We start from the raw sequence: 22,855 nt of genomic DNA, 5'->3' as shown, positions 1-22,855 counted from the left end.
AAGCATCATCAACCAGTAGAGAACTAACATCTCTCCTGAAAAAAGATGTGTGTTAAGAGAACGCTAATATCGTTCTGAGGACGATATTGAGGACTTCTATTCTGATGACGATTAGGGTCTATTTAGGCTCACTGTCTTAGATTATGAGTCATTTAAGTTTTGGACTAAGGCTGTTAATTTGTATTTTTATTTTATGATGAAGTCATAAATTTGAATTAGTTTGACATGTTTTTAATTCTTCAAAGTTTATTGTTTAAAGTCTATTATTAATTGACAATTTCACAAATAAACACAAATAAATTAGTACATAAAGGGTGCGGATTACATTATAGGAGAAAAGGTACAAATAGTAAAAAACATAATCCATAGAAATATTAAACTTAATAAACAAAATACATATAAATAATGAGCAACAACAAGATAGCACAAATAATCTTCCACAATTTAAGTTTTTCTTTCAAAGCTATTTTCGCGTGTTGAGCCTCTCTAAGTTTAGCCTTCAACAAAATTCGTTTTTTTTTTCGGAATCGGTGAGCAACACCTCCAAACATTTAATTTTTTCTTCAGCTTCCACAAGCTTAAATTGCGAGTCCAACTTAGCGGTATCTTTAGAGATACGTGAAGTCACGGTATCTCTATCCAAAAGTGGATTTTTAAACTTCACCGCCACCGTTTTATCCACGTGAATGCTATCTTCCCACTGAAAGTGTTTGCAACCGCCCATATCCTATAAACATTACAAGAAAATCAGTTTTTTAAAGTAAAATATATGGATAACGTGAAAAAAAAACACTAAAAAATGTAAAAACACTTACTTCGGGCACTTTACAACGCCAAAAACAGCGACTCGCATTATCTTGGGTCTTTGATGTTTTTAGTTTACAGTAATAACTGCATTCGCAAATATTGGGTTGTATAGCAAACATTGAAGTTTCAAAACTTTGAGACATGTTTTTGAAAGTGCAAAAGTGTGTTGAAAGGGTGAAGATAGAGGAAATGAAAGAGAAGAGAATGCATGTGTTGGGTCAGGGGTTTTAGGGAGGAGTTTCACGCACAGATTCTGTGCGTGAAAGGCCCAAAATATAAATGTACACTTTGTCCCTTTCACGCTTAGAATCTGTGTGTGAAACCTAATTTGTTTTTTTTTTAATGGGTTAGTTTTGTTTCAATTTTTTTTTTTAGGGTTACAAATGTGTCAGGCTCTACAAGTAATGGGAAAACGGTTTTACCCAGACCTTGGTGGCACTAACACTTGGGGAGGTTGACCATTTCTCCCAAGCTGAAATAAATACGTGTTAGTACCTGTAAGTGTGGGGTAGCTTGCCTTGGCCTGCGTGGCACACACACGTTGGCTACTTCTCTCGAGTTATATGTGAACACACGTATCTTATATGAGTTGATTCTGAACAAGTGCAAACTACTGCAATAGATGTTGGGCTGAGCTGAATTTATGTTTTGATGAACTACATCCTGAACATTTCTTTTGAAGGAACTAGTTAAGCCTATCTACAAGGTTGAAGAAACATAATGTAAGATATACGCTCAAGAAAAAAGTCAAGCAATTTCTTATGAAGTATTTTCCTGTCAATATATTTTTGTCAAGCCCTTAACTTAGGGTAGTAACCTCAGCTTACCTCAAATCAACTGTCAAGGTCCTCTATTAATAAACTCGCATATTCAACCCTGACTCAATTCCTAAATTAAGATCTTATTTGACCATTAATGGATTCATATTGTTTCCACCAGAAAACTCCATCAGTCTTAAAATCTAGATATCATTTTATGTCATAAAAAGTTGCTAACTATAATAGTAGAAAGTAACGTAATTCACCTTGAAAGACATCTCCACAAACCCTGGGTTTTGGGGTCTTGAAGAACCCGTTTATTCTTGGGTGGAAACTACTTAAAATAATGGGAAAAATCGACAGCGTCTTTCAGTTTTTTCAAATAATTTTTTAAAAAAAGATTCCACACACTTCGTTCGGTTATTTTTTCGTTATCTTATTTTATTTTTATTTTTTAAACAATACATTTCATTATCTTATTTTCACAAAAAAAAAAAAAAACCGATGGAGTCCGTCGATTTTTAGTTTTTTTTTTTTTTACATAACCGATGGAAAATCAGAGTCCGTCTTTTTCATTAAATCGATGGCCCGTAGTCCATCGGTTTTCATTAAAAAACCGATGCAGTTCGTCACTTTTGGGGAGTTTTTCAGTAGTGGAAAGCCTAGGTTTTAGGAGTAAAAAGGTGTCAAATGATGCAAATGTGTCTTTTTTTTCTTTGGCAAATTCGGGGCAAGAATCTTACGTTGGGGAAAAGTGTTGAATCCTAGCTTGTTTTCTCCTCAAAATCTCACAAAAAGTTGTGAGAAAGAAAACAAATTCTCTCCTTTCTGATTCAATTTTTCTGGCTAGTGCTATGGGCACCGCACCACGGTCCGTGTGGAACTCAAGAACCAAACTTTTTTGGTTTCGTTCGTTATAAATGGCGCTTCGTGATCCCTAGGGCGCCAATTATTGTGGTTTGTTTTTCTAGCAGGACATCCTTTAGTAAAACACTCGTAACGTTTTATAGGAATATCAAAATGACGAACGATTTGAAGCGTTGAAAATTAGACTTCAACGGCTTTAATTTGATATATATCTTAAAGCTCAATTCCCTATACACTGGAGAAGTTATCATCCGAAGTTAGGCATATGTAGCTAAGTTCGTTGTCTTCCCTTAAATATTTTCAGCTTGTTCCAAATTATTTCCTCTCGTAAACATTCATACAATCCTCCAAACATGATATTTAGGTGTTATACATCTCTACCACTTTCTGAACACCCCTTAGACCAAACTTAAAGCTTGAACGAGGACGCAAACTTAGCGAATGTTTTTTTGTGGAGTTATAGATAGAGTGAATCCCACTTTAACCCCCTATCATTTAAGAGTTAGTAAACAATACCCCCCTCACATATTGAATGAGAACGATAACCCCCTATCAAATATTTTCCAGTGAGAATCTTTTGTTTTTTAATAAAGTTTTTTTTTCTTTCTAGAATTAAATACAAAAATATATATATCTTATTATTGTCCCATTCACCTATTCCGCTGAAAATAATGTATAACAACTACTTGAAAAATCTGTTAAAAAAGTATCTTTATTAAAAGTGTGAAAATGATTTTCACCCCCAACTTTGCTTTAAAAATCAAACTCCCCCCCCCCCCCCCCCCTCAAACTTTGAACAATAGACATTCTCCCCCATTTATTCTATGCAATGACTATTTCATCCTTGTTTTTTTCAATCCTCCATTTATGTAATACATTTTTATATAATATATAATAATAATTTTTTAATGTAGGTATTTACAGATTCTTATTTAAGTTCATTAACATTATAAGTAGAACAATACTTTTATGAATTTATAACAAAATCTAATGCTATTTTGTATGATTGTTCAATATTATATGCAGTAAGTATATATATGTATGTAAATGCATGTGTGTATATTTAAGTTTCACTTCTCTCTTATTTTGTATTGTTTGTATAATAAAATCCATTTACAGTATAAATAAATCATTTTTAAAAATCTACCTCTATTTTTTAACTGTTTTTGCATTACCTGCATATAAATATATTTATAAAGTTATGATGAACCATTTTTCACTTGTATAAATAAATATTAAAGTTTTTATTATTTTTAATAAAATTAATTTTTTGTTTATTCTGCTAATTTATTTTATTATAAAACATCATTAACTTATATACTCAATTAGTATTTCGACTGCAAGATAATATTTATTTGTTATAATACATAAATTAAAAAAATTAAAAATATCATGATTTTAAAGAAGTAAAAAAAAAAAAGACAAAAGTTGATAATGTAAAGGGTGAAATAGGCATTTAAAAAAGTCAATTAAGATAAAGGAGGAAGAATGTCTATTGTTCAAAGTTGAGGAGGGAGTTTTATTTTTAAAGCATAGTTGGGGGGAGTAAATGATTTTCACCTTTATAAAATACAAAAGATTCTCATCGGAAAATATTAAATAGTAGAGTTATTGTTCCCATTCAATATGTGAGGGGGGTATCGTTTTCCAACCCTTAAATGTTAGGGGGTAAAGTGGGATTCACTCTTATAGATATGATATTTCTGAAAGAGTTTTAAAGTTCTATTTCTTAAATTGTAAAAAATATTTATACAATTATATCATTTATATGGTAATTATAAAAATATAGTTATTATATATTAATTGATGAATTTAATAAAAATAATAACTACTCTAGTATTAGTTGAACCTCATTGACAGTCTAAAAATAATTCAACAATCAATAAAGGCATTGCACCAGTTGACTATGTCACCATACGATATTGACTCATCAAAATAGTCCCAACCTAACGACCAGTAAGATTGTGCCCCAGTGATGTGTTTTGAAAAAATTGAGTACTACTTCCGATAGTTTGTTAAAAAGAGTTATTACAATGAACAATGATCTCTAAGGTACTTCTCTGTTGAAAAACTTTTCTTAGTTTTACCATAATATATATCCATATTAGTTGATAAAATATTTGAAATGAGTAGTTAATGCTAAAACAGAAAAAAAATTAATTTGTTCTTGTTATACTACAATTTTCTCGTACCTTTTTACCTATTGCACTGATATCGTCTCTTTCACTCCCTTTCTTCATTCAGGAAAGGTGAAGATTGAATGGCAACCGAAAACGAAGAAGTAACAGACTTGTCCTTTGGTCGAGTTTGCTTCACTAGTACTAAAAAAAAGGATAATTTACGGAGATTGAAAGTTACAATTTGTGATTTTTTTTTTTTTTTGCTATAGTGACTTTCTGAGCCCTCACCACTTCCTGCGACAGCTAATAAGGGGCATTTAGGGCAACTCGTTCATTTAGGAAAACTTCATTCCGTTCGGGCCTCTCTTTGGAGAGTTTCTTCTTTCCAATCTATAAATATAGCGCTGACTCGCTATTCATATTATTTCTGCTTGACCGGTTCGGAGTAAAAGTAAAAAATATTTTTAGTATAGTGAATAAGTAAAAATGAATGGAGGGAGTAACAATTTAACTTTATATGTTTCATTTAATCCTTAATGAAGTGGAGTATGATTTATCACCACATAAATTTTTATGACTTGTCTTAGATTACAATTTTTTTTTAAAAAAATCTCTTAAAATTCAGTATCCAATCAAATACATTTACATTAACTGGGATGGAGAATCCTATACTATATTTCTCCAGTACATTCTGCTTTTCCCCAAACTATGGAAACCTAAAATTCCACAAAACAAGGAGAAATTTGGAAAATTCGCAACCCACTGATTTGTCACATTAATATTATGGCCCACTACTCCCCAAAACCCACCGTTGATGTCATTTTCCTTTGTAAAATGTTAAGGAGTGTCCAAAAAGCAAATCAAAACATACACATCTTTTTCCAATTTCATCATCACTACTTTATTCCAAACACCAAAAGTGTTTAGCCAAACAAAGGCTTGTACTATATAGCTGATTGTACTTTTCTTTATTCAATTTCATGCTTGAATTTTAAGCACCACAACGTACAAAAACATTTTAGGCCTCTGATAATTAGGGAGTTCATGCTAGTATAGGTTACTTTCGTTGTTACCCAACAATGTCTCAAAATTCCTCCTCCTTTAATTAGAGGTCTCAAGTTCAAATTTTAAGTATAAAAATAATCTTGTTAGGAAGCACTTCTCTTTTAAATTAATTTTACGTGGCGCAAGTTTGAATCAGTCAAAGCATCAATATGAATACCAAGCACTGCGTGACTTTTTTTTTTTTTTTTTTTAAAGAAAAGAATGTTCCAAAGACTTCTTCCCTTATCATATGTGCCAAAGACTCTTTACCTTGTGTCTAATTTTAAGGTGAAAAATTAGAAAAACTGAATTAGAAAACATAAAGAAGGTCATATCTTTTTTTAACAGTCTTCCAAATTTATATACTATCAGGAAAGGATTAGGGACTTTTACGGACTACTCAGGCAAAATAAATTTTTTTAGAGGATACTTTTTTATTGGTTAAATCGAAAACGAACGGTTAAAGACCGTAATCGATCAACCAAAAATCAATAATAAATATATGATTGATTTGGTTATTGATTTAGCATGTATATAAGCCAGCAATTGATTGATTGAACTGATAATATACAAAATCAGACAGAACCGACCATTAAGCACCCCTACCCAGAGCCTGATTTTCATCCTTTAATTGTCATTACCAACATACAAAGAAGCCTGTAGAAGCATTGCTTTTCTTTTTTAAACTAGACGGCCTATGCCCGTGCTACGCACGGGCCCAACACTTTAGATTATAATGTATCTATGTGTATATAGTTGTGTTTGGATAGTGTATATATATATATATTGCTAATAAACATACATAAGTTTGTACTGTTTTTGCGCGCGCGCGCGCGCACACACATATATACACTATGTTCAAAACACGATTAATATAACATTGTAGTTTCTGCTCTGTATCTAAAACTTTATTATATTAGTGTTTGCTACGAATACAAAATCGGCAAAAATTTATTAATATTTTTTAAAAGAGAAGACTTGTTTAAAAGGAAACTATTTTCCTCTCTTTGAGATAAAACAATAGCAATATTTAAGCATCAGTTGATACTTTCAATTTTAATTCGATTAATTTAAAGGTGTAAAATACTTATTATTTTTTATCAAATTTTGATTTGGACAATTCTAATTCAAATTATTAAATTAATTTTACATGTTTAAAACGAAATAAGGTAGAAATTGATTTCTATTTAAACGAAGAAATACTATTTTTTAATTTTTGGTAAATATTCTCGGTTTAGCTCATTTTACTAGTCATGTTGTCTTTTGCATGGTTTTTTAAGAAAACGTCAATTAGAACTATAATTTGACTAATTTACCTTATTCATTATTTGGTCTCCATTGATATTTTTTTTTACGACATTAATCTCTTTTCATATTTATTAGTGTAGGAATAAAAATGAAAAAGTAATTAAATTCTATCTTATTTTAAAATATAAATATTTTTAGTATATTTATTTTAGTAAACATAATAAATAAATGACATGGCAGAATAGCAAATACAACAGTTCAATATCTAGATTAGATCTCAGGCTAATATAAAAAAAAATTGTATTGTTTGGCTACTTAACCTTTTGAAGAAAAGCAATAATATGGGATCCATGTTTTTTGATGTACAATAATTTCATTTGCTTCCACTAATGGATTGATATGCATGTGGCAATGAATCCATCATTATTGACTTAATGGGATACTTTGGAAATTACATGAATATTGTTTAATTTTTTAATATGGGGTGCACTTTTGTTTTTAGACATTTTTAGTTTGCAGTATATATATATATACACACACACTATGTTCAAAACACGATTAATATAACATTATAGTTTGTGCTCCGTATCTACAACTTTATTATATAGTGTTTGTTACAAATACAAAGTCTGCACTTTTTTTTACATTGTTTGTTTTTTTAATATGGGGTTCACTTTTTTTTTTTATTGCTTGATTTTGTTAATATGAGGTCCACTTTTTTTTTTCTTCGTGAGTTTGGAGATGGTGAGTTCCACTTTTTTTTTTGTATTGTTTGATGTTGTTTAATATGAAACCTACCCTTTTTTTTTCTTTTTTTTTTAAATGGACGACGGATGACGAAACATGGATTTAAACCCATGCTTCTCTATAGTTAAAATTAAAATATGTATCATAAACTACTCATAGTAAACAAAAGAAAGTAAAAGTATTAGGAATATTTTAAATAAACAAAAAACTCCCCATCAATTTGGGTCACGCTTCCTTTCCACCCCAAACAAAGCATCGTGACTTACGCGACTTCATAAATGCTTGACGTGGAAGAACAAAAGTTATATTTTACTCCATCCTCTTAATTTAGATGTCGTCTTACTTTTCTTTTTTGATGTGTTCCATAAAAATACTTTTTTTATATTTATTAAGTTTTTCAATTTTAATATTTTATATGATAAATTTAAAATCACAAGATTTAAAAATTAGATACAACTTTAATTTAAATCACAAGTCATCTTTTATTTCTTAAAATTCGCGTCTAATTAAACTAAGACACTTAATTGAGACGTAGGAATATAAATTAAAAAAAAAATAAGGAGAATGAAAAAATCTATACACCCAAAAAAAAAAAAGGGGGGGGAATAAGACGGCTCAGATTCACTTTATATTTCTCCCACCATTCCCATTTTCTTCTTTAATATCTCTCCACTCCACTCTCCATAACTCACAAGAACAAAAAAGAATCAAAACAAAGGTGTGTTATTATTCTTAATTTTTTTATTTATTTTTTTAGATGATGTTAGGGAAAAGAGGACGTCCACCGATAAGGAGAACAACAAGCATGACAGGGATCACCTTTGATTTAGGGACTGCCAGTGAACAAGAACCGCCTGATTATAATCCTAAAGATAATATGGTTGATGAGATTAAGGGTGGATATGATTATCATGAACATGAATATGATTCTGTGCCGTTGATGGTGTCACCAAGATACCAAAAGAGAGTTTCAGGTGAAGGTTTTAAAAGAGAGACGAGCAGTTTCTTGAGAAGTTGTGGTCTTTGTAACCGCAGGTTGGGTCCTGGACGAGACATCTACATGTACAGGTATAACTCTTTTTTTCATTTTATTTACAGGTATAAGTCTTTACAAACAAAAAAAAGATTCTTGGTATACTTTTGAGGTTAAAATTTTGGACACTTTTTATTTTCTGTACATGGATTTGGGTTTCAAAAGTACTATTGAAACTGAAAATTTATTCTGATTTTACTTTGTTGTCATAATTTGACTTGACATAAAATTTGATTGATAAAAAGATGAAAGTTTTTAAAAAAATTGGTGTTAAATATTTCATAATTTGTGTGATTATAAGCTTTTGAAATGTGTTTTAAATATGTCATATCATTTGGGTAACTATAAAAAAAAAATAAAAAAAATCAAACAGAATGAAATGGATGGAGTACTGTTCTTTTTTGTTCAGTATATCCTCATAATCTGCGAAGTGGAAGAGAGTCCATTTTGTTAATCCTATTTTGAATTAACAATATTACGAAAAAAGAGATTAAATTTCTTGCGGAAGGATCTACTGCCGAGAAACCTCTTTTTTTAATCGTCTAGTAATTACTATCATTTTAGCACTGTATTTTACCCCAAAAAAAAAAAAAAAAAAACTGAAGAAAATAATTGTTTTTGAACATCGAAGAAAATAGATAATTTGCTAAAAGATATGGCTTCAACTTGCATATTGGAGTTGAATTTCATTGAAATCCTTTCTTGTTTGTTTTTAGTCTTTTCTTCTGCATATTTTGTTAACGGAAAGAACATCGCTGCCCCTGAAATCTACCTCTAAACTGAACATAATCTGAGACCTTCCTCCAAATTGTATAGCAAAGAAGAGAACCAGACTTGCTAAAAGTCAAAATTAATAGCAACAGACAAGATTTTGTCAATAGAATAAAATAGTGTAGCAAAATACCTCGGTTAAAGAACTTTAGTTCTTGAAAGACTTGTTACATTATTGGTGTATTACTTTATTGCATTATATGAACATTAATCAATGATTTCTTTTCCTATATATTAAAAAATATTCGTGTCACACTGGACAATTATTGCTATATAAAAATCTCAGCAATAGTAATGGATTATATGATATAATTTGTTCATTTATTTTTGGTGTATGGGTATGCAGGGGTGAGACAGCATTTTGTAGCATGGAGTGTAGGGAAGAACAAATGAAGGAAGACGAAAGAAAAGAAAAGTCCAATATTAAGCCTAATTCAAGAAATACAGCAAACCATCACAATCACTCTGAATTTGCCTCTGCTACTAACTCTGAATCTTCCAGCAATGGCAAAACCGTTGCAGCAGCTTGAAGGAATGAAGAAGAGAAAGAAAAAGATATGTAAATGAAAGAAAATAGCCATGAAGAGTTAAAATGCATGTACGTATGCACAGGATGTTAAGGTCTATCTATGCTTGTGTAAGGCACAATGATTTGGTTTTAGGGGTTGTGAGTTTTACTTATACGTATGTGGCTTCAGTGATTTCCAATGTACATTGGAACTTGGAAGTGAACTAAAAATTCGTAAAGAAAAAAATGGACCTGAAAATAGTGTAAATTTATAAGTTTTATGCTAAGAAATGTGTTTCCTGGAGGTCTACTTTTACCTATTCTTGCATAGATGGAAGGCCAGGTTATCGATGTGACAACTTAAATAAGTAGCGTTATTGTGATAATAATGCTCAATATACCATTCCTTCAAGTTTACAGTTTTTGTGAGATAGATGAATGTTTCGAAATTGGTAGAAACAACTTCAATTGAACAAAGCTAAACTTGACAAAAAGAGAAGACTGAGATATACTGATGTTAGTGAGCCAACGAGCCATGCATGCCATCAGTTTCCTAATTGGTGTAAAAACCTTAACCTTAATGATGAGTTATGATATGTTGTGGTTTTGATGATTTGACAAACACACCAACGACCAGGTCCTTGATCAGGTCTCCTGAGCACCATACGAAACATGACAGCTAGTAAAGCTGCTGCATTGTTCTAGTAGAAATGCAGCAGCACAGCTGTATGTGTGCTAGGAACTACTAGCCCTTGGAAAATTACCATCCATGGTCACATGTTTCTCACATGCTCTATACATTGGCCCCATATATATACAACATGTTGGGATTAGTTTGAGCCAACACTTGCAAATCTGAAAATTTTATTTCTCTCAAGTGCAGCCGCCACCCCTCTCAAGGTGCTCTTAAGAACAAAGTTTCAACAAGCCAAAGGACTAGATCCCTGAACTGAAGATGCTTCAAGTCCTTAGGTTGTTGAGTATTTGTTCCTTTGTTCCATAAATTGTAAACTTACTCTTCTCTTTTAAGAAGTTGTTTGTAGGTGCTTGAATTCAAAGGGGGTTGCTTGTAAGAAGTTTATCTTTACAAGTTTTGAGTGGTACACTAGTTTAGAGTTAGTCTAGGTGTATTAGTTTGAATTCTCAGAAGGTGTTTGTGGGTTGTTCACCTACTTAACCTTTGAGTGGTACACTTGTCGAGGTATAGGCAAGGTGTATTAGTTTGCTTGGCTAGAGGTAGTCGAGAGTTGCTTACAATAGGGACATTGTAAGGGAAGGGAATTAAGAGTTTAATTCCTAGGTTGCAATAGGTTGTAATCTGAACATTGCTCAGTTTAGTGAAGTTGGAAATCCTGTGGGAGTAGGTCGTGGTTTTGAATCCCTTGAGCAAGGAGTTTTCCATGTAAATATCTTGTCTTATTTACTCTCCATCATTATCTGTGAAAACAGCTTAAGGACCAGGTCCTTTAGACTGTTTTGGTGAACTTTCAGGTGGTGAACACCAAAAGGGCAAACTCATAGGTTTTATCAATTGGTATCAGAGCAGGTTTTTTTTAAAAGGGTAATACCTAGAAAGGATCCTCGTCATGGCCAGTTCACCAAACATAGAGAAAGGAGAATTTATCACAAGACCACCAAGGTTCAATGGAAAATGTTATGAATGGTGGAAGGCAAGGATGCGGGATTTTATCTTGATAGAGGACCCTGAGTTGTGGTACATTATTTGTGATGGTCCTCATGTTTCTGTCAAGGATTGTGGGGCTGAAGAAAAGACAGATCCAAAAGAAAAGAAGAAACTCAGTGATACTGATAAAGAAGCCATACAAAAGGATCTCAAAGCCAAGAAAATCCTTATTCGCAGTTTTGGGTCTGAAGAGTATAATTTCATTGCCTTCTGCAAAACGGCAAAAGCAATCTAGGATGTTCTAAAAAATGTCTATGAAGAATCTGGTAGAACAAAGCAACTCAGAATTGAGACGCTTACCACAAAGTATAATTTCTTCAAAATGAAGGAAAGTGAGTTTGTTCATGATATGTACACTAGATTCTCTTCCATCATTGAAGAACTTCATTCCCTTGATACAGTCATTGAGGAGCATCTCTTAGTTCACAAACTGCTGTGGGCGCTGCCAACTTCATGGGAAGTGAAATCTTGCACTATTCTTGAATCCATGGATTTGGTAGAACTAACACTCGATGAACTGATCAATGACCTCAAGATCTATGAGTTAAGAAGAGAAAATGAAAAAATCAAGAAGCAAAGAAGGAAGATGAAGAAGAAAGATGTCAAATCAGAAGAGAAAAGTGACTCAAGTGGAGATGAGTTTGAAATCTTGCACATCACTAAAGGCTTGTCAAAGTTAAGAAGCAGCAACAGAAATGTCAAAGAAGAAAAAGAGCAGTACCAGGTCCCTGAGGACAAGCTCAACTCAAAAACGAAAGTCGACACCTTGGCTGAGCTGGTTGGGAAGACTTCTCTGATGAATCTGAAAATGGTAGGGATGCAAGGGAGACACCCATGATGAACACTGATAATGAAGATTCAGGATATAACTCTAACTTTGCCCTGGTGGCAAGATTAGAAGATGAGAATGACAAGGAAGAGAAATATATCTCTGGAACTGAAGAATGGTGTTGGACTCATTATGATCATGCCGGTCATTTTGAGGACTTGAGTAAAGAAAAAGCTCAGTCAACACAGAGAAACAGAGAGAACACTGAAAGCAAACCAAGACATCAGGGACCTGGTCCTAAAATAAAGAAGTGCTTGTTACTTGTTGGACAAGAAGATATCTAGTTCATCCATTCTATCATTACTTGGGACCCAAGCCGGTTTGGGTTCTGTAAGTAATTGGAGGAGAGGTATGGAGTGAGAAAGGAGCAATCAACAAGGTGTTGGTGAATATGACTGCTCAAAGTGCATAGTTAAAGAAATGGTTAGTCTTCTCTCACTCAAGGCCTTGAAAGTTGGGAGTGTGTCGAGTGGTAACATGAAGAGATAATGCACTCTTTATGTGAACAAAAGTTGGCAAGACACTCTCTCATGGATTTGAATGTGCGTACCATGCTGAAGAGTTGAATTGCAAGTGTACTAAGGTGGGTCAGCTATGGGGAGTTCAATATGGCTAATCTTATATTGTCAGCAGATATATGCTTGGTCCCTATCAATAATATAAATAAAAAGGGTACAAATTCTGGAGGACCAGGTTCATATGAGATCAACAGCAAATGACAACAAATGATGTGCTAAAGATAAGACAAGGGCAATATGTGTGTGCTCCGTCTCTACAACTCCTCATTATCTCTTTTGAGAAAAGAAAGACAAGACTCATGAAGATCTGTCAAGATAGTGCTAATGATAGGTGGTATTTTCATTAGGCTTAAGCTTAATGAATGTGTTTTTGGGATCTTATTCCTAAGGATTCACTGTGAGCTGGTTAGTATAAAAAAAAGTCCAAGCTAAATTGTCTAAAGAGATCTGAATGCAAATCCTTTGGTCTCAATGATCGTGAGAAAGACTTAAAAAGAGCTCAACTCTAAGGGTATGAAGAACTCCTCCTTGGACTTTTTAATAAAGTCCTCTAAAAAGGAACGAAGATCACAAAAGCGGAGGAGGATAGGGCGTAAGGCTGAGATAATAATTCAAGCAGAGGATAACAAAGGAAGAAGGTACATCCAGGTGTCCAAAGAATACATAAGAACCTAGTTCCTTCAGTTTATAGGACCTGAGGTTCCTAAACTATCACTTCAGCTTGATAAGGTTGCTTACAACTCAAGGCAAGAACGCTAAACGACAAAAGTTCCTCTTAAAGATGACTTGAAAGGAGAGAAGAGAGGGATGTCTAGTTCATGGACAAAGGTTCTGAACAAGGGATGACAAATAAGGAAAATCGTCTTCTATGTTTGCAAACTTGTAAACCATCAAAAAGCGCCTTACTTCAGTACAATCAAGAATTTTCAGAAAGATTTAGGAAGGATGATGTTAAAATCCTTGAAGTGTCAAGCAAATATTTTTTGTATCCAAAGGATAGAAACCACTTCTTGTCAAAAGACATCACAAGCCTGTTGGATATGCTGAAGTCCCTTAAACTAAGTTCTGTATGAATTTAAAGAGCACTCATAGAGAGGAGTTGATATGCAATTAGTGATGTCATCTAAATCCTTGAAACAATATTTGAAGCTACATAGATTGAGTCGGTGATGTCGTGGGTGTTCAAAATCATCTAATGGCTCCTCTATAAATAGCTTGTTGAGAAAAGAAGTACAATGCTGAAGTGTTTTTTGGAGATATCTAACTCGTCCTTATACCGTTATAGGTATTCTCACATGGCAATTTCAGGACAATCTAACATTGGAGACATTACACTCTTCAGAGTTCTTGCCTAAGCTGTCCTCATAAAGGTCAAGGGATCAGGTCCCTATGACTCAGGTTAGTAGTCCTTTCAAGAATTTACATACTTTTTAATTTTGCCTAAGTGCCATGTCATCATTAGTTCCCGATTCTTTTTAAGCCAAATGTTTTTTTTCTCTAAACCGACCCGATTGTAAAAGTACTTTTTGATCAAACCAATATAAATCGGTTCCTTCCTCCCATATAAGCCATTTTTCCACTCCTCTTTCCTCTCTTTCACATAATCTCTCAAACCCTTAAACTCCTTCAACTCCTGCTCTCTTCTCCATCTATTCGCTCAAAATAGACTACGTCTAACCTTGAGTCCTCATTTTTTGTTGGAATAGAAATCAACCCCACTCTCTCACCTCCCAAAGAACCCACTCCAACAGATCCACTATCATCTTCCCTTTCTCACAATGGTCACATTTCTACCATCCAAAAATCCAATGTGCCTTCACCCAAACCAGTTGTTCCTGGTCCCTCTAAAGCTTAAGAGAAATAAAAATCAAAAGTTTTTTTCTCTGAATCTACAAAACCCTCTTTGTCTAACAACCCCGACTCTAACATCAATGCCAAAACCGTTACTACCTCCCAACTCTTTGGTCTTACAGAAGAAACAGTTGATAATGATGATAAGACGGAGGTGTTAAGTCAAAACAAAGGTGCTGAAATCTATATATTAGTAGAGGTGATGCATGAGAATGAGGAAAGGGTTTTAGAAGAACAACCTAAAAATCAGAAAATTCCAACCCCTTAACCAGTACAGAAGAAGTAGAAAGTTTTGTAAATGTCGATACTGTGATTGGTAGTTGTGAAAAAGAGGTGAAGTTGTCTGTAAGGGATGTTACTTTGGATACCGAGTTTGAAATAGGCAAGACTGTGTCAGGTGATGCAAAAAATGAAAGTGAGATAGTGAAAAAATTCAGTAAAAGTGTAGAAGATGTTGCAGTCAATGAGGAGAGGGATATTGCTAAAGTGAGAAGTGAAAATGCAGATGTCTATTTAGATAATGCTGGTGATAACCTTGATGACATCTTACAAAATATCTTAAGAGATATTGCTGAAAAAGAAGTGGTTGAAAGAGAATCTGAAAAAGTAAGTATGGAAGCATAAGAGAAACCTGGAGAGATTGAGAAAAAGTTGGTAGAAAATGAAGTGGAACATAGGAACAGTGGTGAAACAAAGTATGTGAATAAGGGACCTGGTCCCGAGGAACATTGTTTGGACATTGTACCCCTGTCCTCCATTGTTGTACCTATAGAAGAATGCTCAGGAAGGGAATCAGGTGCTTCAAAATCATTTGGGAAAGGAAACATTACCAAGAGTAAACATATTTCCAAAAAGAAAGTGGTCTCACAGCCTAGCAAGAAACCCTTCACTATCAAACTCAGAACTCAAACACAACTGGACTCCACTTCTAAGTCTGACAAAGAGAAGAGTCCAAGGAGTAGAAGAAAAGTGGTGAGGCCAAAAGACAAAGAAGAGGCGGTGAATGTGGTTGATAACCAAGGAAAGGAAGAAGAAGAGTCTCACCAGGAAAGAAAAAGCTCGAAAAAGAAGGTGAAATTGAAAAGTGGGAAAGACACTGCTGAATTGCACAAGTCTCAGAAAATATCTAAATCTCCTAAGAAAAGAAAGGACGTTAAAATTGAGGAAACAGGTCCATCCAAAAATAAAAAGGTGGAAGTCAGGAAAGGACGTGGTCCTTCACTACAGGGAGGACTCAAGAAAAACGAAGAGATGTTGAGAATCAAGAATCTGAAAGGACAAAAGGTGCTACTTGGAAGAGTGCTTGATCCTGAAATAATTGGACATTAGGGATTGAATGAATTGATGGAAATCTTAAAAGCTCAACAATGGGACAATTTATTTGAAGGGCCTACACTTGCCTATGAGAAAGAGGTAGCATATTTCTTTGTAAATCTACAGTACATTGCCAACCATACCTTAGTGTGCAAAGTTGGAAGAGTCGATTTCACTCTGGATGAAACTCGGCTGGGCGAGATTCTAGGTGTCCCAACTGAGGGAATGAAAATAATGGAAAATGACAAAAATATCAAAACCTCAGATGACTTCAAAAGTTTCATAGTCAAGATTGGAGAGCAAGTGACCACCGACACTCTGTATAAGAAGCAAATGAAGCCACAATTTCAGCTTCTTTTTGAGTTGGTCAATAAGGTGGAATTGCCCAGAGCTGAGAAAAGGTGTATTACATCTAAGAGGGATCTGTTCCGGATGGAGATCTTGGATGAAGGACACTTAGTCAGTCTACTCTCCATCATGATTTAGTATATGATTAAAGTCGTAAAAACAAAAGATGGAAAGCATGGTCTACTTTATGGCTTTCTCCTGACAAAAGTGTTTAAGGAATAAGGAAACAGATGTTCTTGTTGAGCACACTAGAGGAATGTGGCATTGTATAAAAGAAAAAGAGAATAGGAAGCACATCTACTATCTCAAGTCTCATTGAGGCAAATAAGAAAATGTTAGCTGACATAGAGAGGTTGCAGGTTGAAAATGCCTTGTTAAAAGCAGAAAATGCTAAGTTGAAGGTTAGAGGACCTGGTCCTAGAGAGATACAGACGGCAGAGGTTGCTAAGTTAAGAGGTGAAAATAAAATTCTGCAGCAGAAAGTTGGACGACTTCAGGAGCAGATCTTGGAAAATCACAGAGCTGCAGATGCCAGGCTGGACATGATGCTCAAAGCTCTCAATCCTATCAAACCTGCAAACGCATGATCCATCTCCTTTTATCCTTTTGGGTCCTCTTGCCTAACCCTGGTCCTAATTCTATAAAATCTCTTTTTGGCCTGTAACGATGACTATGACACTATGGCAACTTTATTTTGTATATTTATGCTTCAATTGACTGCTACATTTCAATGACAATTGCTCTGTTTTGTGCATATGTTCTCTCCTTCATATTGTTCTGGTTGTTTCTGTTACTGATCATTTTGAGTTTCCCAAGTAGTCTGAGTTAATGACTCTGAACTACTTCAGGCTTGTGCTAATCTTTTATATCTCTTTTTAATGATGCCAAAAGGGGGAATGGGATACAATCAAATTGATGTTGCTACTCATACAAAAAAATTGATGATTGATACTCCATTTATTTTATACTGCACTTGATGTTAAGGGGCCACATTCTCAGGGGGAAGTCCCAAATGAATACGGGCCACATTCTCAGAGGGAAGTCCTAATGTTGCACAGCTGTGAAATGGGGATCTAATAAAATTGATGCGCACTTGATGTTAATGGCCACGTCCTCAGGAGAAACATCAATTACAAGTTTGTCATCATCAAAAAGGGGGAAATTGATGAGTTATGATATATTGTGGTTTCGATGATTTGATAAACACACCAAGGACCAGGTCCTTGATCAATTCTCCTGAGCATTATACGAAACATGACAGCTGGTAAAGCTGCTGCACTATTTTGGCAGAACTGCAGCAGCACAGCTGTATGTGTGCTAGGAACTACTAGCCCTTGGAAAGTTACCATCCGTGGTCACATGTTTCTCACATGCTCTATACCTTGGTCTCATATATATACAACATGTTGGGATTAGTTTGAGCTAACACTTGCAAATCTGAAAATTATACTTCTCTCAAGTGCAGCCACCACCCCTCTCAAGGTGCTCTTAAGAACAAAGCTTCAATAAGCCAAAGGACCAGATCCCTGAACTGAAGATGCTTCAAGTCCTTAGGTTGTTGAGTTTTTGTTCCTTTGTTCCAATTGTAAACCTACTCTTCTCTTTTAAGAAGCTATTTGTAGGTAAATGGGGTTGGTTGTAAGAAGTTTAACTTTACAAGTTTTGAGTGGTACACTAGGCTAGAGTTAGTCTAGGTGTATTAGTTTGAATTCTAAGAAGGTGTTTGTGGGTTGTTGACCTACTTAACCTTTGAGTGGTACACTTGTCTAGGTATAGGCAAGGTGTATTAGTTTGCTTGGCTAGAGGTAGTCGAGAGTTGCTTACAATAGGGACATTGTAAGGGAAGAGAATTAAGAGTTTAATTCCTAGGTTGCAATAGGTTGTAATCTGAACATTGCTCAATTTAGTGAAGTTGGAAATCCTATTGGAGTAGGTCGTGGTTTTTAATCCCTTGAGCAAGGAGTTTTTCACGTAAATATCTTGCTTTATTTACTCTCCATCATTATCTGTGAAAACAGCTTAGGGACCAGGTCCCTTAGATTGCTTTGGTGAACTTTCAGGTGGTGAAACACCAAAAAGGTTAACTCATAGGTTCTATCACTTAACTAACAATAATACTCCCTCCGTCTCAATTTATGTGGTGTAATTTGACTGGGCATGGAGTTTGAAAAATAAAGGAAGACTTTTTAATCTTGTGGTCTAAAACAAGCCAAAAATATTTGTGTGGTTATAGATTATAAAAGGTAAAACTTAAAGTTAAATTATTGTCAAATAAAGAAATAAGTCATTCTTTTTAGGACTGACTAAAAATAAATGTGTGTCAAATAAATTAGGAAGCGGGAGTATTACATGACGACTTATATTTTTACTTTTTCCTTCCTCGAGAATATAGGCCCTTGAATGAGAGAGGAAGGGAATTGAAGAGGAGAGTGGCGGTGAGATTTGGTCCTCGCACCATTTAAGTGTAAATGAAACTACAATTTAAAATTTAGATTGTGCGCATTTCTGTGGGTCATGTGTTGTACAAAGGTCCAATCGAGTAGCATTTACATTTTAGTTTGAGGGCTTCAAGTATAGGCAACTTACGAACAGTTGTCATTTCCTTCCATGCCAAAAAGGTTCTATAATATCTTAGCTTCTGCAGATTTTGTGGGAAAGCACTTGAAGGAGGAAGGCATAAAGTTATAATAGAGAGCTAACATACAAAATAACAAAGAAATTGTAATACTAACATTCAACTTGGCTCTCCTCTTAAACAGGCTATACCTCGAAGGAGTACGTGCTGTCATTTAGCTAATTATAGTACCAATGAAAGAAAAGATTACAAAAATTAAAGAAAGGAATGACGATATCGTTCTTCTGTTGCACAACAGGTTGAGTCCTTTCCCTTCTTATGAGATCCCCATCATGTATGTAAATCTTCATTTGTATTCCAGAATCATGGTGTTCTTTGGTGCTCGTCCAACACAAGCCCTCAATATGTTCTCAAGCATTCCCCTCTGCTTCGCCAGTGCACTCACCACTAGTATACCTGTTTACGAATTCACTTATTCACAACACAACATTTTAAAAAGAATGTCAAACAGTAGCTTCTTCTCTAAGATGTCATATGTAAGAGAGCTAAAGATTGAAGGCTAGGATGTCCGAGCATAAATTTTGGCATGACGTATGTGTCCATGTAATAATAATGACAACCTTTGTGGTTCATGTGAAGTCCTCTTTAGTTTGCTGTGACCATGTCTCTGCATAAGCTAGGAGAAACTAACAAATCGTGTCTGTCCATTTCTAAGTTACAAGGAGCCACCAATTTTTCTGGTTATTACAGTCAACATGAATGAAAACATTCTGTAGTGTCACATTATTATATTGACCTAACAATCACCTATTCAGTCTTGCAACTTACGAAACCAAAACTTGGGGGTTGCATGTTGCTGCTTATGATGCTATTTTAACAAACAGAAAAGAAGCTTCAAGAAAACTTACCAGCGGAGCGTTGGTAAGATAACTGACGATGCTAGTCACCGGGTTACCCTGAAAACAAGACATTACTATCCAAGCAAATTGAGAACATATCAACTGGAACTTTAATGTCATTGCAATAAATTGTAAATGTTAAAAGTCAGTGAGAATGAAATGAGACTGGAAGCATGATTTTTGCCTTGCAATCCCAGTTCAAGGTACTAGTCATAACATGATAGAAGCTATGGCAATCAGATGTGCTGCTCAATGGATCAAAAATAATGGATACAGACAAAGCTTTATAGAGTCTGATGCATTGATGATTGTGGAAATGTTAACAAACAGGACCTCTAACAATCTTACTATCATTGAGGAAACGATGGATATAGGGGATCAAATGGAGATTACTTTCAAACATTGCAACAGAGAGGATAACCAAACTGCTGATTTTCTGGCTAAATTTGCATCATCCAAGGAGAATCCATCATTGAGTCATAACCTTCAACAGATGCCAAGAGGGGCCTTTGGTGCTTACTACTTAAGACGAGTCAAATGCCTAGCATGAGGATAAGATATGACAAAGCTAATATTTTTGTGAGCTTATAGGTTTAATGTATAGCTAACTAGTTTTAACATTCTCCTTTTTGCTAGATTGCCTTGCAATCTGTGTTTGTATATCAGGGGTATGATCTAGCCCTCCCCTTCTTCTGTGTTTGCATAAAATGATATACAATACCGCAGGAAACTTATCCTGGAATTTTTTTTTTTCAAAAAAAAAAAAAAAAAAAAGTGAGAATGAAAGTAGATCTCTCCTTAAGCTCTGAGCTGAATGAGGGTACTGCTGTCACTCACATATGGCACTTATGAATCCCAAAATCCAATTCTAGAACTAGTATTATGGCTTGTCTTTTTATGATGTTTGGTCAGTAAACTAGTACTTGCAAAAACTAATTGAGCGTACACGAAAAGACCATGTCTCGAATTCATTGCAAAACCAAAGCTTCATACAGAAAATTTTACTGTATCTGTAAGGATTATAGAGCCATGTATCCCCTAAGAAACTCTTTCATTATGCAAGCCCTGTTTGTTACTTTAAATGTATTGGACTAACTCATGTTTCAGATTTAATAGTCTGAAGCACTAAATATTTAAAGCCAAAGTGATTCAGGAAATGTGTTTCTATAAGCTCTGAATTCCATTCCATCACTAGTTCATTTTAGACCTTGCCCATCGGCTAATACACATGACTGAGATTGACATTAACTTTCTTCATATGACTTAATTAAGAGCTGTTAAATTTGTCATTATTTCCATGTATGAGAACATGCAATGCAGAGTAGTACTGTATTTATAAGCTAAACAGCAATATAGAAGGTATTTCATGTCATATAATGTTTTCTTTTTCATTATTCCCATGTATGAGAACATGCAATGCATAGAATACTGTATTTATAAGCTAAACAACACTATAGCAGGGATTTCATGTCATATAATGTTTTCTTTCAAGAAAGTTATTAGTAAAAACACGGGAATATTTAACTTACCAACTCTATATTGTATTTCTGACACGAACATCTAAGACGTTGTCTCCGACTTCTTGTTGAATCTCTTTGGCGGAATCCACTACAGAAGGTCTACACACCTCTAGCTCAATTAGTTGTAGCGTCATTATATATGCAACGTCTTCAGGGATGGAGAGCAATGAGTGACAACATCTCAACACTAAGCGTTCGAGACATGGAAAATGATCAATGCTGGTTTTCCACAGCGCTAGACCGGTCCAATCGATTAGCAACAACTTCAATTGAGGAAACCCATCCTCAATTGTTTCCCACTATGTGGCCAGACAAGCAAATTTTATTAGTTTGAGGGCATCAAGTTTAGGCAACTGACTAAAAGTCGTCGCCATTTTCTCCCGTGGCAAAAAAGTTCTTTCCAAAGTTAGCTTCTTCAGATTCTGTGGAAAGCCACATGCAGGAGGAAGGCGCATAGGTGCATTTTCGGATAACAAAAATCCTATCTTCTTAAGTACTTCAACAGCTAGACTCTTGAGTTGATGTAAATGACTGAAGTCACAGTACTCAAAATGGCCCAACTTACTAAGTATGTAGTGATCTTGGTCACCGCAAATTTTCAGCCTCTTTACATTTAAAATTCCTTCTAAGACAGACATTGTGCAGCCTACATGATTCAACCCTGAAAGGGTGTGCAGATTGTTACACCTTGAAAATTTTCGCGTCAATTACGTTGTAAGAAAACTAAAGAAAGTCCGGAGAGGCTATGATACCCCTATCAGGTTAAAGAAAGACTTTTGACAATTATTAAGCATGTACCCTAGAGGTTCCGAGGCTAAGATAATCGAAGAAAGTACTTTTCGTGAAAGTTTGTTGACTGGGCAGAGATACGGCCCAACATACGGACCGTCTGTCATGCCTGAGAGGCGTAAAACAATATCAGAGAGTTGTGCAGAATTTTAGCCAACATACGGTCAGACATACGGACCGTAAGTATGACATAAGAACCGTATGTCCACCGTAGGTTTGTGTCGGTGGAAAAGTTCCAAGTCACATATATATTTGGCCCACTTCGTTTTTTCCCATTTTTCTTCACCAACAGACCCTAAATACTCCCAAAAACCCTCTCCACACCTCTAGAACCTTCTCCACACTAGATCAACATAAATCCAAGGTATATCAAAGATCAAACACCAATAACCAAAGGAAATCAAGTATATGGGTGCCCATTAAGGTTGTTAGCAGCCAAGCCTCTCTTTGGAATTGAAGTTGGGTTTCTCTCCAAGTGAAGTATCTCCACTCAAAAACCATTCCTACATAATCAAAGGTAAGTTTTATGATCATTTTATGTTATTAAGAATAAGCGGCAATGAGTAATAGATGAAAAGGGAGAAAAAACCTCCAAAGCGGGGGAAAAAAAAAAGAGCAAAAGAGA

At 34.8% G+C, this 22,855-nt stretch overlaps 1 protein-coding gene across 1 annotated transcript; it reads left to right on the top strand.

Annotated features, from left to right (window-relative positions):
* The first annotated feature begins 8,233 nt into the window (after nucleotides 1–8,233).
* Nucleotides 8,234–10,207, top strand: LOC132615300 (FCS-Like Zinc finger 5-like). Its single transcript, XM_060329861.1, has 2 exons — nucleotides 8,234–8,659; nucleotides 9,742–10,207. The coding sequence occupies exons 1-2, from the start codon at nucleotides 8,349–8,351 to the stop codon at nucleotides 9,923–9,925; spliced, it is 495 nt and encodes a 164-aa protein (XP_060185844.1). The 5' UTR covers nucleotides 8,234–8,348; the 3' UTR covers nucleotides 9,926–10,207.
* The last annotated feature ends 12,648 nt before the right edge of the window (nucleotides 10,208–22,855 follow it).

The sequence above is a fragment of the Lycium barbarum genome, chromosome 10, assembly GCF_019175385.1.
Source record: "Lycium barbarum isolate Lr01 chromosome 10, ASM1917538v2, whole genome shotgun sequence".
NCBI lineage: Eukaryota > Viridiplantae > Streptophyta > Magnoliopsida > Solanales > Solanaceae > Lycium > Lycium barbarum.
Note: the sequence above shows the minus strand (reverse complement) of the source record. Positions and strands in the feature narration are given on the sequence as shown.

Excerpts from the sequence above, each read along its gene's own strand:
- LOC132615300 (XM_060329861.1), top strand. The coding sequence starts at position 8,349 with ATGATGTTAGGGAAAAGAGGACGTCCACCGATAAGGAGAACAACAAGC. Across the intron at positions 8,660-9,741 it reads CGAGACATCTACATGTACAG|GGGTGAGACAGCATTTTGTA; the intron begins GTATAACTCTTT and ends ATGGGTATGCAG.